Source organism: Solea senegalensis, linkage group LG3, assembly GCF_019176455.1.
Source record: "Solea senegalensis isolate Sse05_10M linkage group LG3, IFAPA_SoseM_1, whole genome shotgun sequence".
Taxonomy (NCBI): domain Eukaryota; kingdom Metazoa; phylum Chordata; class Actinopteri; order Pleuronectiformes; family Soleidae; genus Solea; species Solea senegalensis.
In genome coordinates this window covers 21,988,290-22,013,003 of record NC_058023.1, presented here as the reverse complement: position 1 = coordinate 22,013,003, position 24,714 = coordinate 21,988,290, and the positions used below count along the sequence as shown (strand labels likewise).

General features: G+C 41.0%; 2 protein-coding genes across 2 annotated transcripts in view; one reads left to right on the top strand and one right to left on the bottom strand.

Annotated features, from left to right (window-relative positions):
- Positions 1-9,090, top strand: part of LOC122767309 (protein bicaudal D homolog 1-like) — a 44,461-nt gene extending 35,371 nt beyond the window's left edge. Inside the window, exon 12 of the mRNA XM_044022761.1 lies at positions 6,843-9,090. Within this exon, the coding sequence (XP_043878696.1) occupies positions 6,843-6,908 (66 nt within the window). The 3' untranslated portion in view covers positions 6,909-9,090. The remainder of the gene's footprint in view (positions 1-6,842) is intronic.
- Positions 1,719-24,714, bottom strand: part of large1 (LARGE xylosyl- and glucuronyltransferase 1) — a 112,714-nt gene continuing 89,718 nt past the window's right edge. Inside the window, exons 9-15 of the mRNA XM_044022763.1 lie at positions 21,848-21,973; positions 20,003-20,158; positions 16,284-16,447; positions 11,574-11,852; positions 10,892-11,038; positions 9,573-9,768; positions 1,719-4,291 (exon numbers count right to left, since the gene is read on the bottom strand). Of these exons, the coding sequence (XP_043878698.1) occupies positions 4,094-4,291; positions 9,573-9,768; positions 10,892-11,038; positions 11,574-11,852; positions 16,284-16,447; positions 20,003-20,158; positions 21,848-21,973 (1,266 nt within the window). The 3' untranslated portion in view covers positions 1,719-4,093. The remainder of the gene's footprint in view (positions 4,292-9,572; positions 9,769-10,891; positions 11,039-11,573; positions 11,853-16,283; positions 16,448-20,002; positions 20,159-21,847; positions 21,974-24,714) is intronic.

The following is a 24,714-nucleotide window of genomic DNA, read 5'->3' as shown; positions in this document are numbered from 1 at the left end:
TCATGAATATCTTTATTATGATATTATGAGCTGCCAAAACGTCCTTTTTTGGGGTCCTCACAAACAAGAACACACACAGAGGTATAAACTGCACAAACAAGAGAAATTATATATATATATATATGTAAAAAAGAAGCTCACTAAAACTAATAAAAATGTAGAGTTCACTCAGTGATGAATGACTGCAGAATACAGCAATTTCCTCCTCACACTTCACAGTAGTAAAAGTGCGACACGGAAAAGCTCAGCAATAAGATTGTTACCGTATTTATGCTCTCAGATTTATACAGAAATAACTAATAACTGCCATGTATCTATAAATGCTAGGGATGCCTGTGTCGCTCTGTCTGTGGATAAGAACAGATACGTTGCTTCCACCACCGGTGCTGACTGAATTCTTCTCCTTCTTGTTATATAAAAAAAACACAAAAATGACTTGCACTGTAAATGTATTTAAAAATGTTTCTAGTGCTGCATTTAACAATTACCTGCAACAATTAACAATGATTATAAATGATTTTATGACCTCAGATGTGGGAAATGTTCGTCTTAGCGTTTGCTCGTCGTTTATTGCTTGAAATGTATTATTATAATTATCAATATCGACGGGTTGGACTTTTTTTTTTTGTCTTCTGGCGGCTGCAGCTCAGTCTCCAGGATCACACGGTGACATTTTTGTAATGCACGTAGAATACTCACATATTGACACTGGTGCTTTGGCGATGAATGGGACAGTTTCCTGGTGACTGATGAGGTGAGATTCAGACACAAAAGGCACCCGGTGATCAACGTTGGCTCTGTTTTCTGGATTTCTAAAACTAACATCTGCAAAAGGACAGACTCTACTTCCTGTTTACACCCGCATGCACATGCTCAGTGAACCTGAATGGTCATGTGATCAGAGCTGAAACACTTGTATGGATGAAATCTGACCTCGTTTTACACATTTTGGGTATTTCTGCAAGTTAAATGACACAGTTGCACGGGTATACTTGTATTTGTCACCTCATGAGGACATTTTCTGCCATAAACACTGAGTTTGTCAGGAACAGTAGTCCTCAGCGAGACCAAAACCTGGTCCTAATGAGGCAGAACCTCATTTCTGAGGAACTGGTTTTAAGTTTAGAGCCAATAAGATTTAAATTGTGTTTAGGATAAGGTTAAGGTTAACTGCTTATGGTTAAGGTTAGGAATAAGTGTGTGTTAATGCTGTCCTAATGACGGCTGTAAGGACACATTTGCATTAAAATTATATCTTTGAGACACTTTGAGGACATTTTGACTGATCAATTGTAACTTTTAAGAGCTTTTTGAGGGTTAAAACATGTTTTTACGGTTTGGGTAGGGGTTAGTGTATGTTTTTTTTTTTTTTTATATGTGCCCACCAGCGTCGCATAGTCCGATGCTTGAAACTGCAATGCTAATTCCGCAATTCTTAGGCCCACTCCTAAGCGGACGGGACCTTATTCCCAGAATGTAAACAATGTCTGCCATCTTTGCTAACAGTTACGCTAACAGGACAGGCTAACAAGTGTCACTGGTGGGCACGTAACTCAGGGGAAACTGAGGTTAGGGGGCACACTTTTTCAAAAACACTACCCGTGTTCTAGTAATACATACTTTATATGTATTACTAGAAAGTATATATAAAGTAATATAAAAACACATTTGAGTGTGTGTGTCACTGATCTTCATGAAGAAGGAGAAGGTAAAGCACATTAACAGTAGTGTTTGCTTTTTAATTCAGGTAGCAGCATCAGTCAGCACTGACACACACGCGCGCACACACACACACGCACACACACACGCACACACACTTGCAAAACTGAACAGACATTTACAATCGGAAAAAACCAGTGTATTTGTTTTAAACACTCATCTGTGTGACTGCGACTGAGCACTTCTGCAGCCTTCCTTTACAGAGGGAGAGAGAGAGAGGGGGGGAAAGAGGAGGAGAGGGAGAGAAGCCTCGACTGTGACAACAGTGTGTGTGTGTGTGTTAGAAAGCAGTGGTGATGTAGCGTAAATCTGTGTTTAATTAAAAAGCAATCATGTGTGTGGTTGTACCGTCTTATCATATCTCCACACACTTTCTTACTGTAGCCACTTTATATTTGATTGACTGGTGGGGGCGCTAACATGCTAGTTAGCGCCACCGCCTCCTTCTGTATCCTCCTCTGTTTTCTCTCAGGAGCCTCTTAACGATTCGGTTTCCTGTGGATGAAAGTGGAAAAAAAACCACAACAACTGCCACCACAATCTCACTCACTCTTCACTAGGGCTGTCACTTTTTATCCAAACGTCAGGAACGTGTTTGAACATCAGGGTTGAAATTCCAAATCCAAAATCTTATATTTGATTACAAACATTCTGCCGTGAAGCTCGTCAGACTGTCTGAAGTAACTACCGCGTGATCCAGCAGAGGGAGCTGCGACAAGCCGGTGACGTGATGACGTTTTGTTGTGAAAATAATAGAATCCAGCTGAAACCCGAGCTATGGTTCTAAACCATAGGTGATAAAAGTGATGAAGAAATCTGCAGAGCAGGTGGGCAGAGCAATGATGACTCATCAGTAACAGTAATAATCTTTTTTTTTTGTCAAATTTGTGTGTGTGTGTGTCGGGAATATCTGAATATTTTCTAAGGGACAGGCTGCATGTATCCTGTCCATCTTAGCTGGACTTTTAATTTCCAGCCCAATGTATCACTTTTTTTTTTTTTGAAGTTTTTATTATATTTTTTTATGAAATACCTGTCGGATGAAAACACTTCAAGTTCTGATATGTTGTTTCCGAAATGAAAAACAAGTCACCTGTGAAAAACACGCCGATAATAACAGTGACATTCCTCGGTTTACTGTAATGTTCTCACACTTACATTCCAGACTTTTTCTCACTTTTAGTGTCATGTTATTTTGACACTGTCGCGTGTGTCATGACAGCATCAAACCAGAGGCCGGTGGGAAAAAAGAAACAGACAGAGAGAGAGGGAGAGAGAGAGGGAGAGATGGAGTGACAGTGGGTCTCCTGTGGATTTCCTGTCCCCACTCATTTCCTCCTGACACTGAGAGTCTCTGCTTCACACTGGACGACTGCAAACACACCGTTGAATGGTTCTCATCACTGGAGAGAAAGGTAAACAGTGAGCTCAGTGATGAGGTGGTAGCTGCACAAACTGACATACAGCATATGTGTGTGTGTGTGTGTGTGTGTGTGTGTGTGTGTGTGTGTGTGTGAGGCCCACTGCATCAGCTGCTGTCAGACTCTGTTAATCATGACAAAACGCTCACTAGCCTCACGCTCAGGCTAACGAGGAAACACCCTGAATATCAACCGGCCTGGAAAACCTCCAGCCGCCCTCACGCTCAGCTTCTCTTGTTACAAAAGGAGGAGGATTTCTTTCTGTTCTGTATCAGCTACGACACAAATGAGGCGACAGCAGATGGTCGGCGACGAGCGGCTGCTCTGCTTAATATCCGAGTGAACGCCACAGTCGTCGCAGAGGTTTTCAAATGGGGTGGGTGGGGGGGGGGACTTGGATGTGTTTACTGGGGTTTTGTCTTATCTCGCAGCTTTGCATTTGAGTCGGCAGCTCGCTGTCAGTCAGACTGCAGCGGCGCTTTCTTACTTTGTGGCACTTGGAAGGCGTTTCTCTGTCTGTGCGGCGTGCAAACTGAATGTTAATCTCACAAACGCCTTGCGTCCTTGGCTCTCTCTCTCTCTCTTTCTCGCTTTCTCTCTCTTTCTTCAGGCTGTTAGCCAAGCACACCACCCGGAAGACACACACACACGCACACACACACACACACACACAATGTAACACGTGGCCCACAACAATTGTCACTGCTCTTACAAATAAGTCAAGGCATTAAAAGTCTCCTTTCCTTTGCTTGTTGTCTCACACTCAGTGTCAGTGTGTCCAGGACCCAGCTGATCCTTTCAGTCCCACACTGAGGGTCCGTTCACATCCTCACATTCCCCATCAAACCCCAACTACCCCCACAACCCCCAATCCGCCCCCTGCACCGTGGCGTGTCTTCAGCAGTTCAGCACCGTGCCACATGGGGGGGGGAGATGAGGGTCTGTAGTGGTGGCTAGCTGTTGTTCTCGGCCGTCATGTACTTGAGCGCGGCGAAGCCGTAGCGCCGCGACATGTTCTGCTGGAACTCCTCCTTCAGTGTCTTGAGGCAGACGCGGTACTGCTTGTTGGAGCGGAATTTGGTGATGTCGAAGCTGGGCGCGTGTGGCATGTGGATCATGTAGGCGTTGGGCAGGACCACAAACTCGTACTCCTGTGGCGAGAGAAGAGGAAGGAGCGTCACTTGTGACCGACATCTGTATTACACACACCACATATGAAGGTAAAGCGTCACTTCAACCTCTTTCAAACTCAAATGAACAGGTATTGCCAGCGTTTTTCTACGGAGGCCAAGACATGCCATGGAAAAAAAAATAATTTGTGGCCACAAGATACTAATTTGTTCCCACAAAATACTAATATGTCCCCGCGAAATACTAATTTGTTCCCACGAAATACTAAATTGTTCCCGCGAAATAGGTAAAACGTGCACACAAAATACTAATTTGTTCCTGCAAAATAGTAATATATTACCACGCAATAGGCAAAATGTACGCACGGAATACTAATTTGTTCCCACAAAAGACTCATTTGTTCCTGCGAAATAGGCAAAACGTGTGCACAAAATACTAATTTGTTCCTGCGAAATAGGCAAACAAAATACTAATTAGTTCCCACAAAATACTAATTAGTTCCTGCGAAATAGGCAAAAAATGTGTACAAAATACTAATAAGTTCCCACAAAATACTAATTTGTTCCTGCGAAATAGGCAAAACGTGTGCACAAAATACTAATTAGTTCCCATAAAAAACTAATTTGTTCCCACAAAATACTAATTTGTTCCTGCGAAAAAGGCAAAAATTGTGCACAAAATACTAATTAGTTCCCACAAAAATACTAATTTGTTCCCACAAAATAATTAGTTCCTAAATAGGCAAAAATGTGCACAAAATACTAATAGTTCCCACAAAATACTAATTTGTTCCACAAAATACTTATTTCAAATGGGCAAAAACAAAATACTAATTAGTTCCCACAAAATACTAATTTGTTCCCACAAAATACTAATTTGTTCCTGCAAAATAGGCAAAACATGTGCACAAAATACTAATTAGTTCCCACAAAATACTAATTTGTTCCCACAAAATACTAATTTGTTCCCACAAAATACTAATTCGTTTCCAGGAAATACTAATTAGTTCCCACAAAATACTAATTTGTGCCTGCGAAATAGATATAATGTCCATCATCCATTTTCTACTGCTTTATCCTCCACATTCACACCTACGGTGTAAGTTTTCAATCAAGTGTCCAATTTTCCTCATCCCCATATTTTGGGTTGGGAATGAGTTATAAAAGATACAAAGATATTCTCAAAAGCCTGGCATTGTAAGGGATCATTATTAGCGAGAGGCATTTAAACAGAATTTTAAGAGCCAGGTTACTTTACAGGTAGCAATGTAACCCCATTGACCTATTTCGTGGGAACAAATTAGTATTTTGTGGCCACAAATAAGCATTTTTTTTCCCTATGTCATGTCTGGGTTATTTTTCAACTATTCTCAGTGACAAAACAGGTCAGAGGAAGAAGTAAACGACAACACAACTATTTTATATCTCCCGCACTTGCAAATTTTTTTTGTATTGTATTGGATTTGACATTTTTATCCGTCTGATATACGATCCAGTGACTGAGTATCATAATGTCTCATCCATCGTGGGAATGGAGCATCTGTACCTTCTGATTAACCTTCTGAGGCAGCTTGATTACTCACAAGTGAGAATCTGTCTTTTCAGGCTCAGTGCTTTTCAATCTTTTTTTTTCTAAATTGAAAAAAATATCCCTCGACACACCGCCATCCCAAATGCAACACAATTAAACATCGCAGTAGCCAAACCGACTCACTCAGATCCACTTGCGCCTTAGTCAGCAGTCAAAGTCAATAATGTCAGATGAGGCTACCACGCTACTGCCACCTATTGGTCTATCGTCACTACTACACCCATATGCTCAACAAGTAGTGTGAATAAAACCAGTGCTTAACACAACTTCATTTGTATTTCCGCGTCACGTCTGATCATCTCTCATGACTCAGTGGTTTTTAATTAGAAATGAAACGCTGGTTTAGAAAAACCAGCTTCCTGTGACAGAGGAGCTACAGGCAGCTAAGGGTGGGCCTTGACAACAGCATGAAAAGACATTATATGATGAACAATGGTTGTTTGTAATGAGCAAAGTCAGAGCCGATCCTATTATCCCTGCTAAACCCTTAAGCCTTGAACCATCATGGACTTTGATGCTGTCACCTCTTAAGTGCCTGAGTGAGAAAGTCTGCAAAGCCCATGAACTTCTATAAATATATTTAGAGCAGCACTGGCAGATTCTTGCATTCCTTTCATTAGCTGAAATCTTTCTTTTTTTTTTTTTTTATGTCAACCCAAGTGTGTCTGCTTTGCCTCTGGTAGGAGAGTAAGGTTTCAATCATAGAACACCTTCAGTTCCATCATTTGTAGTTCCATCGTCTGCAGCCACACTCTCATCCTAATCAGATTACACCCGAATAAATATATTGACACTGTTACTCTAACAAAACAGCAGGATTTCAGCGCTCATTAAGGAAATTAAAGTCTGCTAAATGACTGTGTCTGGTGGACTGTGCTGAGTCAAATGAACCAGTGTGAACACTTTTCTCTGAATCATTTTTCAGACTCAGCTATTGTTTTTTTTCCCTTCTTCTCCTTCTTCTTCTTCATGACGGTCCAGGCAGGACACAGCATCTGTAACGAGAACATCTGGCAGCAGCAGCTGGAGCACGGTGGCACAGCGTGAGTCTGTGTTTAAAAACACTCCTCCGTGATCTAAGGTGAACGAGGGAGGGAGGAGACACGGAGCTGAACGTGACCCACTTCCTTCATCCCTGGACTGAATCTCTAAAACGGCCTACATTTGCCAGTTGTAGCTCTGCTGCTCAGATTTCCATGACTCCTGAACATATACGCTGAAATATCGGCACAAACTTATACAAAACAACAATAAAGATCCATGTCACTATTGACCGAACTAGATATGCTGTTAAAAACATTAAAAAAACATTAAAACATGCCTCAGTTCTTTATAATAAAAATGTGTTGATGTTGATGACACAGAGAAAAGTTCATCGACAGGAGCGGCAAGAGAAAGCAGTGAAATGCTTCGATATACATATGTGAATGCATTCATTACTTAAACAGTTTTAAGATTAAAAAATCATTCATTTCTATTGAGTTAGGAATGAAAAAATAAAACAAAAGGGGCTTTTAGCTGTAATTGCAAGAGCGGATTCAATTTCACATTTTCTCACTTGTTGGAATTCACATTTTGCTTCCTCATATTTACTATCACCTGTATTCACATTACACATCTATTTATTTCCACTTAGTACTTTGATTATTGAAATTCTATGCACGTTAATTATGAACTGTCAATATGACCGCTATGGTATTTCTAGTAGGTACATCATTTCCGGTGACAAAATTGTAGATCAAAAATAGTGCTTATGGTCCCACCTGTGGTGATGTGGGCATTTAATAATTGTAAATTATAGTCATAACATTTATACCACGGCTATTATTTGAAATTCAGGCTTGTAAGTCTTATCATTCACAAATTAAAGCACTGGTTGTAGGCTACACCTGGTCATATTTACGCGAATAGCATTTCATATGCCCCCCTTAAAGACTGAGGTCTGGCAAATATGTTACATCGCTTCTGTTTACGGAGACCGAACACATGCAGTATATATATAACAACACCAAACAAAAAGAAAAAGATCCCCAAAAGACACATCGTATTAACAGCTCCATCAAAAGCTTGTACGGACATTTAAGCTAAACCTGGCCTATGGCAATGTAATAAAGCCTTTAATAATAACACTTAATCACTTTCCTACAGTGACACCGCAGATGAGACGGAGCAAGAGTAAAATGCAGCGATCATCTAGTTTATTGTGTTTTTGGCAGCGCTCGCTTTAATTTCACTTATTCTGGAGCATCACCAGGTTTTTAGCAGTTCACTTGGCAGGGACAACGTTCTTACTGAGGTAAATGCAGAGCTGTGATAAACTGGAGCCATTCTTTAAAATAAATGATATTAAATAACTTGGGGACAAGGACACTTGGGATTTAAAAGGGGACACAGACTGCATTTCATATGGTTTGTTTACATTTGTCTCCCAGAGCCGGAAAACAAAGGCAACACAACAAATGGCCCTTATTGTGATAAAGCGGCATAAAGTTAGAGAAGATTAAAATTTAGACAACATGGTGGAAGGGAACAGAGAACATCCACACATCCAATCAGATTATGTTTCCTAGTTTATTGTCTTATACTATAACCTTAATTAGCTCTAGCATTAATCCCAGGCCAGTAATTGCTGATTGTGTTTGCAGTAAACACAAATGATCCGGCTCCCACAGTCAAACAAGTTACACGACTTGATAAACACCATTAGAATTCCCCTCCCTCCTCCTGGCGTCACGTCATTGGGGCATTTGTTGATGGGAGAATTCATTCAGCACCTTGAGATGATGTACATGTTGTGATTTGGTGCTATACAAATAAAAATGGATTTGATTTGGCGTGATTCAGTTCCGATTTGATATTCATACAGGATTAAATCTGAGGTTACAAGTCTCAGCATAGTTTCCAGTCCCACATCAGTCTTCCACCTTAGAATTATAGCTAAAGTGCGACCATTTATAAATTAAAAAGATGCTGAAAAGACTTGACTATTGTAACATACTTTTTAGGAAGAGAGAGCGTTAGAGTTGACTTTAAGCTCCTCCTCCTTGTATGTGAAGCACTTCATGGGCGAGGACCAAGCTACATTGCCAACTCCCTTAGACCCCTTAGATATCAGGGAAGCCAGCTCACTCGATATTTTTAAAAGAAGACTTAAAACCTATCCTTTAACTCTGGCCTTCCAACTCACTCCTTTTTATTCCACCCTGTTTTGTATTTTTACAGTTTTTATATTTACAGCATATTTTGTTTTATTCCCAAGTTTTTTTAACTTTTCGACTTTCGACTTTTCCTTTTCATTCCACCCTGTGTTGTGTTCTATTGTTGTGATTTGCTTTTCAAATTTTTATTTTCCTTTTATTGTGAAGCTCTTTGAGCCGCAATCCTTGTATGTATGAAAGGTGCTATACAAATAAAGTTTATCATTATTATTATTATTGTTATTATTATTGTTGTTGTTATTGTTATTATTATGTGACTTCAGTGTTTGAAATCCTTCATTCTGATTAACCTTAGAACATGAAAATGGGGAGGCAGTAGACGCCACAGATTTTCTCTATGAACTTTGGTGCAGGAAGGGAGCGGTTTATAACTTCAGGTTGCAGAAAAGCCTGTCTAAGTGAGATTAAGTAGCAAACATATTCTTCAGATATTGTGGACTTTTACTAGGTGAGTCTGGCTAAAATCCAAGACATAATGAGTGGAGTCTGTTACCTGTGCATCCAACTCCATGATGTGAGCCACCTTGTTCCAGCCGAAGCCTACAAAGCGGCGGTCGTACTCGGGACTGTCCCTCCTCACCATCACGTAGGGCTCAAAGTCTGCCTCCCACTGCACCCTGTAGGGCGTAGTTGCAGTCCGCCATTTGGCAAAGTTAGTGGGTGCGTGGCCTTTGGTCCACACATGATACCTGAGAGGAGAGAGGGAATGAAAAGTGTTGGGAAATAAAAAACTGAGTGTGGAGTTATTTCCTTCCATTCTGAGAGGACGTGTGATATTTTGTAAAACATCAGGTGGATTTTCGGTCATAAACCTGTGTCTGTGTCACTGAAGCGCTTAATGATGTATTTGGAGAGTGTGTCTTTGCCTCGCACTGCACAGCAAATCAATTTTTAAGGGGAAAAGTTGTATCCACACACAGATTAAAGAGTGCATATTCTAGGCAGAAGGAGCAAAATGAGCGTGACTGAAGGAAGAGTGACTGCACACAGGATGAAATGGACCCTGCATTTCACCGACTGTCTGGGCTGCATGAGGCTTTTTTTTTTTTCAAATCTACAGCGAGTGAGTTGTAGGAGTGTCTTAACTTAACTTAACAACACACACAAAGGTGACAACAATTCACTCTCACATTCACAGCTATGGTCAATTTAGAGTGTCCAGGTAACCTCTGCATGTGACCCTGCTGTGAGTCAACAATGCTAGCCACTGCACCGTCATGTGGCCTAAATGTTGCCCCATTCCAAATGAATGAGAAGGTTCTTGACAGAAGATACAAGTTGTCACCTTTCTGCAGGAAACCCTAAAACAGTAAGATACTCCACTAATAATACTCCACACACCCCCCATCAACCTCTTTTTTAATAATGAGAACACCACTCTCCTGCCAGTCCTTCATGTGACATTGAAAACGTGTGTCATGCCAAAGATGGTCCACTAGCGTCCAGAGCCTTCAACACCTCAGAGTCAATCCCATCTATTCCTGGACTCCTGCCACAATGGAGCTCCTTAACTACCTCAGAGAACTCCGCCAGAGACATGAGTAAGACCCTTTTCGAATCTTCAGCTCATCTCACACACACCACTGCTTCTTTCAGCAACCATTATGCAACAGCTGGTGCTGCCATGAGTCACCAACGACCACCAAAAACCGTCTAATGGTATGAACTTTAATAGCTTTGGGTGAATGCTCTGAGTGAGTCTCCACAAAATCTCTTCAAACGGAAGCTAATGATTCACAGATGTCAGTAGCATTCCACAACAGGATGAAAGAACGATCTGAGTGATGAAGGAAACAGAAAGGTGTGCTCTACCTGAAGGTGAAGAGTGTACCCATGTCAAGCTGAGAGAGCAGCTCAGCCTTAGATTTTGGGTAGGACAGGCGATATCGCAGCGTCTCAAAGGCTGGAACCACCAGAGCTTTCTTTGTGTTGGCCATGTCGAGCTGCACCACTGACTTCCTGCAGACACACACACACACACACACAGATTAATACATGATTATCTATGCAATGTCCCTGTACAAACAATATCTTAGTAAACTACAACTACAGCCTGTGTTTGCCTCCAAGGATTACTATAAACTTTAACTTTAAGTTGGATATTTATGAGAAGATAGAGCATGGTAGCCTAAGTTCGTTCAAGGGCTGCAAAGAATATTCAATGACTAGACTATTAATCGATTACTAAATTAATCGTCAACTATTTTGATAATCGATTCATTGCTTTGAGTGTGTTTTCAATAGTTAATACAAGCTATCAGATTGTTCAGCTTCTTCAACGTGAATATTTTTCAATCGATTATGAAAAGAATTGATAGTTGTAGCCCCGGTTTGTTGTTGAGTTAGCGTCAGCATTCGTGCCAACATATTTCCCTACATATTGCGCTAATGAGAAGAAACAGAAAAACCCTACAAATTAGCAAAACCTATACCAAAGTGTTAGCTAACAAGGTTAGCATAGGCAGATTTCACCCGATTCTCTGCGCCTACTTACCTGAGATACTCATAGAGGCCATACATCGGTAAGAAGTCGATGTCTGACAGGAACATATAGGGCGTGTTGACCTGCCGCATGGCCACATTACGCAGCAGGTTGACCGGATAGAACTGTCCCTCTTTGTAGACGATGTGATAGCCAACATTCCCGCGGCTCATCAGCACCTCAGAGCCCTGAGCGTAGCGCAGGAACTGCTGGGCCTCGGCATCAGACAGGTACAGAGCCAGACTGATGGGGCCCTCCCAGTGTTTACAGATGGCCTCCAACATCTGGAGTCTGTAGCAGATGAGAGAGAGAGAGAGAGAGAGAGAGGAATGAGTGACGGCACAATGTGTTCTACACCATTCATACCTTGACTCAGGTGACACTAATGACCTGAAACTGCCTCAGGGGTGAACAACCTCCATTGTTACACAGCAATTGTCTACACGTGTATCCAGGCTACCGAGTCATTCAGAGTTGAAGAAACCTCTTCAACAAAACCGAAGCAAGTCCAAGTGCCTACAGCTTCACTCTTGAAGATACAATGACCTGGATTTGAGAACCTTCACAGTCGATCGAATCAGAAAGGGGAGGTGGGGCTGTGATTTTGAAAGTCAAAGATAACCTTTTATTTAAATATCAAATGTGACGCAGAAATGAATACAATGTATGAATCAGATTCCAATATTCTTGCAAGACATTGAAATCATTGCTCACTGTGTTGTTGTTGTCGTGGTCACGAGCTATTGTGTTTTTAAAGCTGTTGGCTTTCGTGTGGTAATATGTTGGTTAGAGACACTTTTTTAATTCAAACTGCAAAGTGAATGAGTTTTTAAATGAGTTTTTACAAAGCATAGGTTTACAAGGCAAATTGTCGCTCCGAGCAGCCTGCTAATGTAATGTGGTTGCCATGCAACACGGTAACAGTTCGCGACTCGACTCAGCCTCTGCTGCTGCCCTGACGAGTCTTGTTACTGCGGTCATCACCTCAAAACCTTTGTTATCAATTGATAGATCTATGAATGAATGAATGAATCAATCAACTGCAGCAGAGGAAGCAGCTGCTGTAATTAAGCGATAAATAAAAATGTGTCATCATTTCTGCCGTGTGCTTTGTTTCCTTATCTACTCAGTTTGTACCTATTGTCTTTTGACGTTGTTGTTGTTGTTAACATGGTCGTCCAATTACATGTAAAGTGCTGCTGAACGGCCATGTCTCGGCTACGTCTCACTTGTAAAAAGAAATTTCAATCTCAGCGTGACATCCTAGTACAATAAAAGTTCAGTACACAAATAGAAAACAATCATTTAATCAGTCACTCAAGGACAGGCTGCTGCAACTAAAGAACGTGACTCTGCGCTGTCCGTGGTGCTGAAATGGATGACGACCGTTAACCTGCTCTGACTGAAAAAAGGAAGGTTGCAAACCACTTTTCTCCTCACGCCAAACTCTGTGGGGATAATCAGTGGTTTTACATCCCTGCACACAGACCAGTGCTGCCTCCATCAGTCAGTTCAAGTGTGTTAAGTTGTGATTTCAGTGTTTCAGTGCCACAAGGTTATCACAGGAGGGAGCAGTCGACCGTGGGAGCTAAAATAAAAATACTGATTTTCTCAATGGACGTTGGTGCAAGGGAATATTTATCCTTGACATTGTAAATAAAAAGCATTGTTCTTACAACACAGTTGAGTAAATAATGTAATGCAGGGACATATAACAGCATTTCACAGTTTTGCAGCTACCTCTACCTTGGATGGTTACACTATTATGGCTGCTTATCTAAATCTCTAAGCAGAAACTGAATTGGAGTTTTACTTCTGGAACCGCACTGCTACGCTCTATAGCCGTTTTGCTTTGAGATAAATATTGCCCGACAGACATTCAAACTGCTGACCAATCCAACAGCCATGCACTACATTCAATCCTAACTTATATTTGTACACAAAATAAATGACAAACAAGTGAAACTGTGTCCTGTTCTCCGTCTGTGACATTTTAGGGCAAAACTCTGAGCGCCGCCGCGACTTTATCCAACTGTGAGTGTTTGTGTGTGACTCACAAATTAGCCACCGGTTCCCTCAGCTTTAATCTCTCTGTTTTAATGAAGATATTGAATAATGATTTAGTCAGCCTTGGACTTGAAACTTGTTTGTTTCATATTTGCTGTATTTAAAGAAATCTTTAGACAGCTCGTCTTAAGGGGGAAACATGGCTTTACTTTATTTAAAAAGTGTTTTGGTCAGGGCCAACACTCAATATGTGACAGACGTCGTCTTTATTCGATGCTTTTTCTGCCTGCGCCAGGTTTGTGTAAGTATTTCAGATCCGGAAGCTTTGATGCATTGATTTATAAAACAACAGTCATTTCCATTCCTAACTCTGAATGCGTCTCACCACACTATAACAGTCCATTTGGTATTCTATGTGAAGGTGGGCTCTTCATATTTGCTCGGTGTCTGACACTGATTTGGATCTGGAGTACCAGTATTAGACGGGCGGCCTTTGTGGAGCCACTGCGGGCCTCATTAAAACCAGACAAAGCCTATAGCCGGCTAGCAGTCCCAAGAGACAGCTATGTTTATAATATACACACTCCATAATAATATGTTGCTGAGCAGAAGACTCAACAATCTGACAATATTAAAATAGAGCTGGAATTATGTTAGTCCTGAGGGGGATTTAAAAAACTATTTAAATCTAAATGTTTATTTCACTGGGAGCATGAATGTACTTTTTTTATGGCAGTGGATTAGATTAATTCACGTAATTTTATCATCTCGTGGGGCTTAACGGGAACGCCCGAGGGATGTCAATAATGAAAAGTGTCTGTCCAGGGAAACTTTGTGACGGCAGACGTAAAGTAGGGGGAAGATCAGAATGATTATTAGCCGTTATCGTCTTAAACAATATAAAAACAATTAAAAATATGGACTTTCTGATTTAATTAACTAAACAAAGTTACAGTTGAAAAATCTATATTGAACAATCTACATAAATAACACTTAAAATGTGTTAACTATCAATTGCAAACAACAAGCTGTAACACTTTCAGACACTGATACGGTCTCACTATTTGGCAAGATCAAGTTGCCGCTCATCACCCATTAATCTTACTAATGAGTTACAATTTATAACTGGCAGAGAAGAAGACTCTGTCAGATACACAGAGCACGAAAGAAAAAGTCGAATGCTGAGCAGATCCGAGCTCAGGCTTCTCAGTACAGATAATGTACTGAAACTATCAAAGTTATAGGCAACAAATAAACAAATGAACCAGTGATTCAGACAAATCCATGTAGAAGTAAGTAAATACACAAATAAATACTAATATTTCAATATTTATTTGCTTACTCTGTATAACTGAGTCATTTATTTCTTTTTGATTTGGGCAGTTTCAGTCCCCCGTACAAAAGGGGCTTACTATTTGTCGATCGAACTAATCACTGCTTCCCTTTGATCCTAATGGTGTTAATATTCTGATTATACACAATTTTACATAGTACTATAGTCTATTTGTATTAATATTGTATATTGTATATATGTATTATTTTTTTACCGTGTGTGCTGCTATAACACAGCTCATTTCCACAATAAAAAGCTATCTTAAGTTCAGTCACATTTTAAGAGAGACAAAAACATCACTGGCGGTCAGCCTCTCAAACAAATGAAAATGCGATGTTTCTCTTTTAATGTGAGGAGAGTTACAGTCCACACCGAGGGATGATAAGGAGGCCGCACTATTTTGTTTCAGTAAAGTCAAAAATAGACGACTCCCCAGAGAAATTCCATTACGACAAAGACCACAGACTGAAATGCTGATTAAAAAAAAACAAAAAAACAAGAGATAAGCTTTACAAAATCACTGTAATATAAAACACATATCTGACGGCACAATCTGTCAGGTTTTGTTTTTCTTTCTAATGCTGTGGTAATAGCACAGTAAACTTTTAATGTGTGCTGATGAATGTACCACGACTCATCTCTCTCACTCACAACTAAACAAACGGCGGAGCTCATACAGCGTGTTGGTGAAAACGCTGCAAGCCTCCACACTTTATTCTTCTCCTCCTCTCTCCTACAGCCAACGAGAGAGTAGAAGAACAAATAAAGGGCTTTTTCTAACCTGTAATACATCCCTGATCTTATTAAGCAAACTGTAAAGTTATGCGTTTTATTAGAAGGCAGGACCAAGAGGGCTGCAGCAGACTCTGGCTAATTATTCTTAATTAATTCTGCTGGTTAATCTCAGAATCCCGGCATTATCTTCACGGGAGGAGCGAGCAGAGAGAGAAAAGCGAGAGACAGTGTCGCATCCTTAATCATACCCATATAATTTTACAACAGGTGCTCCAGGTGGAGATAAAAGGCAGTAAGAGACCATGACATTTACATTAGAGAGTTTCAAGGAGCCTCCAGCTTTTGAATCTTTCCAATTCCTACAATTGGCCTTGACTTACTGACAATTTGCTTACTTACTGTTGCATTTAATGGCATGACGACCAATGCATAGGCCACACAAGCACCGTGGGGGTTTCCTATGTGTCTGCTAGCAGAAAAAATTTCTTCACTTCTACACCCTGGAAGAGCTATAATTTCTTCTCACCTAGGATCCATGTAGAAAATTGTTAAAATAAAACATTGTTTTGCCTCCGTTTCACAACAAGGATCTTATAGATTTTCAAAAACATAGGGTGTTGCACTGTGGCTGCAGCTGTGTGTTGTACCTATCCATGGAGAGCTGGGCGACCAGAGTGACATCGGTGTTGTCGGAGCTGGGTTCATACTCGTAGTGGAGGAAGTAGAGGTGAGTCCTGTGGACGGTGAATCGCTCTCGGCGAAACTCGTAGCAGGGGTCGTCTTCGTCCAGCTCTGACAGAGTCTTCTGGAGCTGCAGGAAGACGGAGAGGAACATCATCACTGTGTGCGGACAAAGGCAAACGGATCCCCCCGAAGACGCTGCTGTGGAGCTCCACCGTCTCTTTCTGTGAGCTTTCGGCACCACAGAAGATAAATAAATAGATAAAACTGAATACTTGCATTGTCTAACAGAAGGCGATTAATAAGTGATGTTGTGAGAAGGCAGGACTGTACACCGATCAAAACCTGATAACTTGTAATGCCGTGGCAGCGGAGCTGTTTATTTTTGATTTATCTGAGCCATAAAGAAATGAAAGAAAAAACTCAACCTCACCTTCGAAACAAGTTTAAAAACACATTATTGATGGTTCGGAGACAAACTCGAATTCCAAACAGGACACAGACATTCACCCATGAGCCACAACATAAAAGCCAACGATGAGGAAAAGGGAAGAGGAGAAGGCAGTGATGTGACATTATGGATGCTGTTATAAATGGATAAAACACCAAAGAAGTGGAACAACTACAGCATTAAAGCCAGTTGCCAGGTTTTTAGTGTTGGGGCTGAAGGTGTTTTGGTAAACAACTACCTTAAACCCTCTGTCATGTTGAGAATATTTAGACGTGTGTGCCTTAGCAGGGGCTGGATATTGCACGTCAGTACGTTTGCAGTATCAGACTAACTCCCTCTGTATTACCTGATATCAAAAATGTCAATCATGTCTGTCGGCGTGCAGGATGTTACACAAACAGAGATGGAGCTCATTCCTCAAAGGAGATGTGAGTGTGTTTGTTTGTTTAATGAATGAATGTATGCCATACATTGGCACAACAAATGAAACTAAAGGATTGTACTATAACGTGTACTAGTATATTTTGTTAAAACAGATTTAATCAAAATTGATAATTAAAAAAAAAAAAAAACCCTGAAACCTTCAGGAATTGGAATATAAGTCTAGATATCGTACTGGCAATTTTTTTAAATCAATATCCAGCCCTAGCTTTCACAGATTCTATGTGCAATGGAAATCAGATATAAACAACATTGCATACTGTAAGTATTTGTTTTAAGGAAACCTTCAATTAGCTGCTTATCAGAGCAGCCAACAGGAGCATCATCTATCACACAATGCTATTAACGGCGCATAAAAGTGGTGAAGTTAAGTTCTCGCTCAGATTACTTGATTTATATTGTGCTCAAATGTTCTAACGACACTATTGATCAATAATACCCAAACTACTTGCCCTATAATCCATTCATTTAAGACTTATACAGTAATGTGCTATTTATATCCGATTTACAACTAATTATTGTAGCTGATGCCACTTTTGGGGACAAGAAATAAACAAGAGTATTTTTTTTTATTATTCTTAAAGGTGTCTAAATTGCTATTTTGATCAGGATAATAAAATTGATTAACTGTTGACATAACGTATGAGCAGCATTGTATTCACAGGTCTGTCTGATTCTGGGTTCAAACACAGTGGACTCGCTGCAGCACAGCAGAGCACTGGAGAAGCGCCGTAGGTAGAAGAAGACGTGGTTGACGGGCTGTCAGCGGTAGACTTCAGGGCGCGCGGCGTCACTCTGCCTTCAATAGCATGATTCCTGGAGCCGCAGTGAGTGACTTGGCTGCAGTGGCACAGCGGCCCTGAAGGATCGTGGGCCTGTAAAACGCTGCTGCAGCAGCCAATCCCTCAGTGACTTCATTAGTCTAATCATCACATTAATGGGATTTAAATCGCTGCTCAAACTCTGAAAAATTGAGTGAGCAAACTATTTCCTGAGTTAAGGACACATTGAAATTGACTGTTGGGAGGGGAAGGTAAAAAAAAAGAAAAAGCTGGCACACCGTGATGGAAAATTATAATGTGATTAGCAGACCACGGAGCTGACACTTCCATAATCCTACATTCCACAGAGGTCGGTTCTGTAAGAACCCAACGCCTGACTGTGATGACCTTCAGCAGGTTAGAAGCTGAGGAGGTGCAAAGAATTACTACATGAATGTTAAAACACCTACAGAGTCTGCACAATGTTCTGATTACTTTACAGTCCATAAAAGTTGATTTAACGGTGCCTCACCTAGTAGAGCTCGTTGCTCTGAGGCTGTCGCCGCCTAGGTTTGACACCTCTCCCACTCTCGTCCCCTTTAACACTTATTTATACATTTATTAAAGGCCATCATACAGTATAGCCCCAAAAATACATCTTTAAAAAAAGGTGAATGGGTCAAAAAAGGGAAATCAGTATGAAAGTTCCTAAAAACTGTACTCCCTTGAATGGACATTAGGGGGCGAGTCCACTAGTCTTTATGAACACTCCTCACTTTTCCTGAGGCGTTGAAGGTCTTCTTCAATAAATAAAGCATTTATTAATCATGGATTTAGAGGTCAATTGACCATACAGAACGGCACGTACTACATGGTATGTGACTGGCATCTATAACCGTCCAGTCAGTGTGTGCAGATGAAATGAGTAGAGGTAGAGAAAGTGGGAGTGCGGGCAGGGGGGAGAGTGTCAGAGGTGGATGTGTGACAGAATGATAGCGGCAAAAGTGAAAAGGGAAAGTCTACAAGGAGGTTGTGAAGATGCAAAGACTTTCATTGGGAGTGAGCAGGGTGAACTGGATTAGGCGGGATAGCGATCTAACTGGACAGAGGGTGTTGAAGATGGAGGAAAAGAGGAAGAGCACAGAGAAGGTTTATGATGATCTGTTGTGGCGATCCGGAACGGGGCAAGTCGAAAGAAAGATGAGGAAGAAGATGATGCATGGTAAAAGGTTAAAAACCAACCCCTGTTCAAAACAGGAGTACAGTTTCTGACTCTGTCAAGCCACGGAGAGCAAGTTTAAAACAACTTTTACGTGACATTACAGATAGTTAGGGATTCAGTCGTTTGAAAACACAACACAGACACACACTGCTTTGTTTTTTCTGTTGTGGCTGATTGGCGAACATCTGAACGAACTGCAAAACTGCACTGTGCGATGCCAGCAGGACACATGAGCTACCATCTGTTCAGTCCACACTGACTGACTGACAGAGGTAGCACTGGACCAGCTGTTCTTTCATCAGGACAGCCACTGATGAGCAGGAGTAGGAGCACAAACAAAAAAAAAACAGCCTGGACATTAAAAGAATCGTAAAGCAAAACAATACTAACTGTTCCCTGGCAGCTTCCAGGCTCAACTAAATCACCTATGACACAGAAGTGTTTAGACATAAACTCAGATAAAGTCATCTGCAGAGGGAATGACAGTCAAGGTAGCGAGTGAACAATAATTCATCGTGGCAAGGTCGCACACACACACACACACACCACACACAGTGGCAGCCAAACTTCAAAATGAATGTGGCCCCATGTGACCCAGAAAACCTCCAGGATGTCTGATCACATCTCAAACGTGACCTCATGGCGTGTTCAGATGTCAACATTAACTCCAATAATACTGCGTAGCTGTTATTCAGAAATCATAGATACGGGAATAAAGGATGCTGGAGTCTCAGTTACAGTTTGTATCTGCACACCTCACATCATCGTCAGCACTAAAACAACAAGAAGTAGAGACAAAGCTGCACCCACGTTCTCACTGTTGTGGTCGGCCTCGCTGGGACAGCCGAACAGCTCTCGCCGTAGCAGGTTGCCGTCATACTCCAGAAAGGTTAGGTAGAGGTTGCGGAAGAACTCGACATGCTTGTTCTTCACTCGCAGCTTCTTGGGAGAGTTCCAGTGGATCACCTGTTCGTAAAAAAAAAAAAACACAGAGGTGACAGAAGAGGTTGACAAAAGGTTAACAAGGTGGTTCATTTAAGGGGAAACACACACCAATTTAATTTAATTTGATATTCCTGGATGCTTTTAAGGTACTTCCACGTATTATACAAAAATGAGTCAAAACTAGATTCCTACCTCTGTCTAATAACTTGCTGGTCATTCTTTTAAGACATCAACCTACCTGTGGCAGCATTTGTATGAGATTACCACCGTTTCTGTCTGTGGCCACGCTTGTGCCTCCGATGCCACCGAAGCCATGTACAACAGGACGCCATCGAATCCATTTCATGTCTAAAAGTAGAACTAAAACAACTGTCGCTGACTGTGGGGCTGCTCTGAGACTCAGAGGAAAGTAGGTCAGATCTTACATAGCCTTGCAGAATTCTGACGTGTTTCCGCGGTGCTGTGTCAACACTAGGGAACGGTCCGTGAACCTATTATCATTCTGTGACACTGCTGTTTATTTGAACCAGTCACAATTATCTGCAGTGTCACTAAACTGTTTTGGTGCAATCTCAGTCAGGAGGCGTTCTCACGCACAGCACACCAACACTGCTGATTCATAAAATGTCACCAAGACAGAAGAAAATGAATCCCTTTAGCCAACCGCTCTACAAGGAGACACCTAGCACACATTATGAAACAGTGGCTATATTTGCTCATTTAAATGATCACTAAATACGCTCGACCTGAGCGGAACTCCGCCCAATGAAAAAAAAAAAAAATGCCAAGAAGTGGGCTGAGAGCAAAGTGAGAGACAGTAAGTTGCAGCTGTCTAACGAGGTGCTCCGCTCCATAAGACGACACGTAACATATTTTATTTCAATACTTGCGGCAGTAAAAAAAAACATTTCTGCATAAGAAACGTTATTTTGTCTCCACGCCTACTACAAGAAAACAAAGACAAACCCCAGTTGCCTGAGAGGCAGTGTGTATCCACACGGCCCACAGCATGCTGAGCTAAGAGGTGTGGCTAAAACATGCATTCAATTACCCTCAAAATGTCAGTACTTCTGAAAACACACATGCAGGCCACTATATAAACACCTGCTGCTGCCGCCACCTTGGCGTTATAGGTACATTAGTAATGATGTTGTCATTAAGTCAATGGAGCAGTATAGACATAATGATAATAATAATAATACTAATAATAACAACAATAATAATAATAATCATAATAATAATGTTAATAATAATAATAATAATAATAATAATAATACTGATAATAATAACAACAACAATAATAATAATAATGCTAATAATAATAATAATAATAACAATAACAACAACAACAATAATAATAATAGTAACAATAATAATAATAATAACAAGACATTGTTACATTTTGGGTTTTTTCAATACTGTCATGAATATTTTTACAGCAGGTTTTGTTCCTTTTGTTTTTCCTTTTGGGACTGGGGGACAGGTGAGCTATCAGCTGATAAATATTGCTGCAAACTAGTCATTCTAAAATATGAGTCAATCTCCAGAGTGTTGTATGTATTCACCATATTACAAGGGGCTTTTGGAAAGACACATTAAAGGAGATGGGAGACTATTGTGTGAGGCAGGCTTAAACCCTCAGCATTTATATGGTGAGACAGAACAGACTGAGTGGGTTCACAGTGGGGACAGGGTGCAACAGGGTCTCACCTTCAGGTCTGACACATCTTTGTAGCACTTCTCCGAGCGCGTGTGATCGGACAGCTGGACGTTCCAGAAGCATGGCAGCTGGTGAACCAGGAAAGGGTTCTGTTTGATCACGGCATTGAAGATGTCCTGTGCCGACACACACAAAAAAACACACCCTGAGCCTTATGCTTTGCCTTCTGTTTCGTCATCTATTCAGTTTAATCTGACCCCGCTGCCAGATTATTTCACGCGCACGTGGTGCTCGTCAATTTCCGCGTCGACGTTTGTTTGTTTGACGTCGGATCAATTTTAAGCAGCAACAGCAATGTATAAAGAAAAACAGCAACACTCTCTTTTAGATTATTGCTGCTTTACGACATGCACTACAGTCCTGTATGGAAAAACACAAATGTCTACAGAAGTCACTGTAGACATTTGTTGAGTGAGTCCATATGGGAAGACAGCAGGAAAAGCTCAGAAGAACTCCGAGTGAGTGAGTGCATGTTTGACTCCATCAGGCTGCTGAGTTTGTCACAGTTAGTGCTTGAAAACGGCTTAAGTCTCTCATACATTGTCATGATTAAAGATTATTCTTGTGCTTTCCTAAATATCCTTAGTCTCTGCTAAACCACCCTGGTATTTTGTCATTTATCGAAATATAGAACATGTTGCCATATTAGAAACTAATCTATAAATCTTCAAATGAGCCTTATTAAAGTAGGCATTCTCAGCTTCTCCTGACAATCTAAACCTGAGCAGTGTTCAGCAGGCGAGCAGGAGCAGCAGAGGGAAGGTGTCTCACACTTTATGATGATGGACTGATTCACTGACAGGAGTAGCATTCTCTCACAACAGCACGGCATGGACGTTGCGCGTGTCCGTGTGAGAACAATTGACCTCGTGCTAGACGAGAATGACACCTGTAACCATGGTAACTGCACTCATTTGCAGTCGTTCTGTCTTCTCGGGGTCAGCGTTTGTTTCTATGTAACATTTTCTGTCTCTTTGCAGACACTTTCTGTGGGTTTTTTAATGTCGTTTTGTGTCCCCTCGTGGTCAGTTTTTATTTCTTGGAAACATTCTTTTGTCTCTTCATTGTCAGGTCTTGTTTCTTTGTCATTATCTCCTAAAGCCTCGTGGGGTAATCTTCTTCTCTTTGTTGTGATTTTGAGCTTTTGTCAATGTTTTGTCTCTTTTTGCAGTCTCTTTGTAGTCATTTATTGTGGTTTCTTTTTTAGTCATTTTGTAGGTCTCCTGGGGGTCTATATGTATGTCTATATGTGGTCATTTTGCTCACTTTATTTATTCTATTCATGGTATTTTTTGTAACTTGTGGCCTCATTGTAGTCATCTTCCTCCTCTATACGGACATTTGTTCCTTTCTTCTTCTTCTTCTTATTATTATTATTATTAACATCATATTCTGACTCTGTGTTGTCACTTTGTCTCATCATGGACAGTTCCTTCACCCATTGATGACACACTGTATTGTCTCTTGTGTTTTTTTAAACTCTGCGGTTATTGTGTGTATCCTCGTGTTCAGTTTTTGTGTTTTGAGTCTACACATTTGCTAATATTTTTAATTGTAAACACATTTTATAGGTATCGGCGCACACGATGAGAGTGTTCCGTGAGCTTGTAACAGCCATTCAAAATACTCTTTATGAATGACATTAACACTAGCAGTAAAGGTGAGAAGATTTATCACCCAATTTGATGGCTTTGCCTAAAAATAAAATATACTGTAAAGCACTCGCTACAGGTGTTACAGTGTGCTTCTGTCTCGTTAGTATTCTGCATTTCCAGATGTTTTAACTGCGGCTCTTAATTTATGTGTCACCCCGAAGCCTAATGCGCCACGTAGCTTTGATAGCTTTAATGAAATCGACTGGCGTTTCATTGGAGAGACATTTCTGACTTTGATATCTTTGAGGTTTCACAAGACAAGAGTGTCAATGACACTAATGGGAGACATAAAACCTCTATAGGCACATAATGAACACAGTGATAAGGAGGGCTGACAGTCCACGGGAAGAGCTTATACAGCAGAAGAAAGGCTGGGGGGAAAAAAAAGAAAGAAATCCCAGTCGTTTTCCAAAACTGCACACCTTGCATGACTTCACTTGATAAAGGTTGAATTCAAATCTCATAAATCCACGTCAAAAATGTACACGAGCTCTGTATAATTGTGAGATTATAGAGATTATAGAGACTCAGCGTTTGACCTTACGAAGCAAGACCGCAAAGGGTAAGGTAAATACTGCATAGCTGATCAAATTAAAGTTGCTGCATTAGGGATCGTTAAAGGGATAGGTTTGGACTTTGAACAGCATATGAAGTGATAATGTGTCGTCAGTGTGTGTTGAACCGTGCTTCCACCAAGTGGAGTGGTTCGGTTTGGTACAGTAAGGTACGTAACAGTAATCTAACCAGTGCATTTTGTTATTCTAAACACTAAATTGTACTTTTACAGTCGCACCATTAAGAGTTGCTGCTCGACTTCCTCTTGGACATGCGAGGGTTCTCACACAGAGCTTCAGGGAGAAGAAACTCACTCGCCTCCACAGAGCTGAACAATCCTAGGCAAGGCGTGGGCGTGCGGCGCTGAGTTGTCGTTTTCATAAAAGTTACGGATAAATAAATACAAAAAAGTGTTTATTTTGTAAACACATATCTGAGGCTCCTGCTCTCGAGCGTGATCCCTTACATAAACAAACAACAGATGAGAGCGCCTACGCGGACAGACTGTCTAAACGTGTGCGCGCTGTTGTGCACAGTCGAATGTGGCGACACTTCAGTTGTTTTTAGTCATGAATTTTGCGGTTTATACATGATGGAGGCAGCCGGAGAATGTCTGCAACATCAATGCGACGGATGGCGCTTGTTTA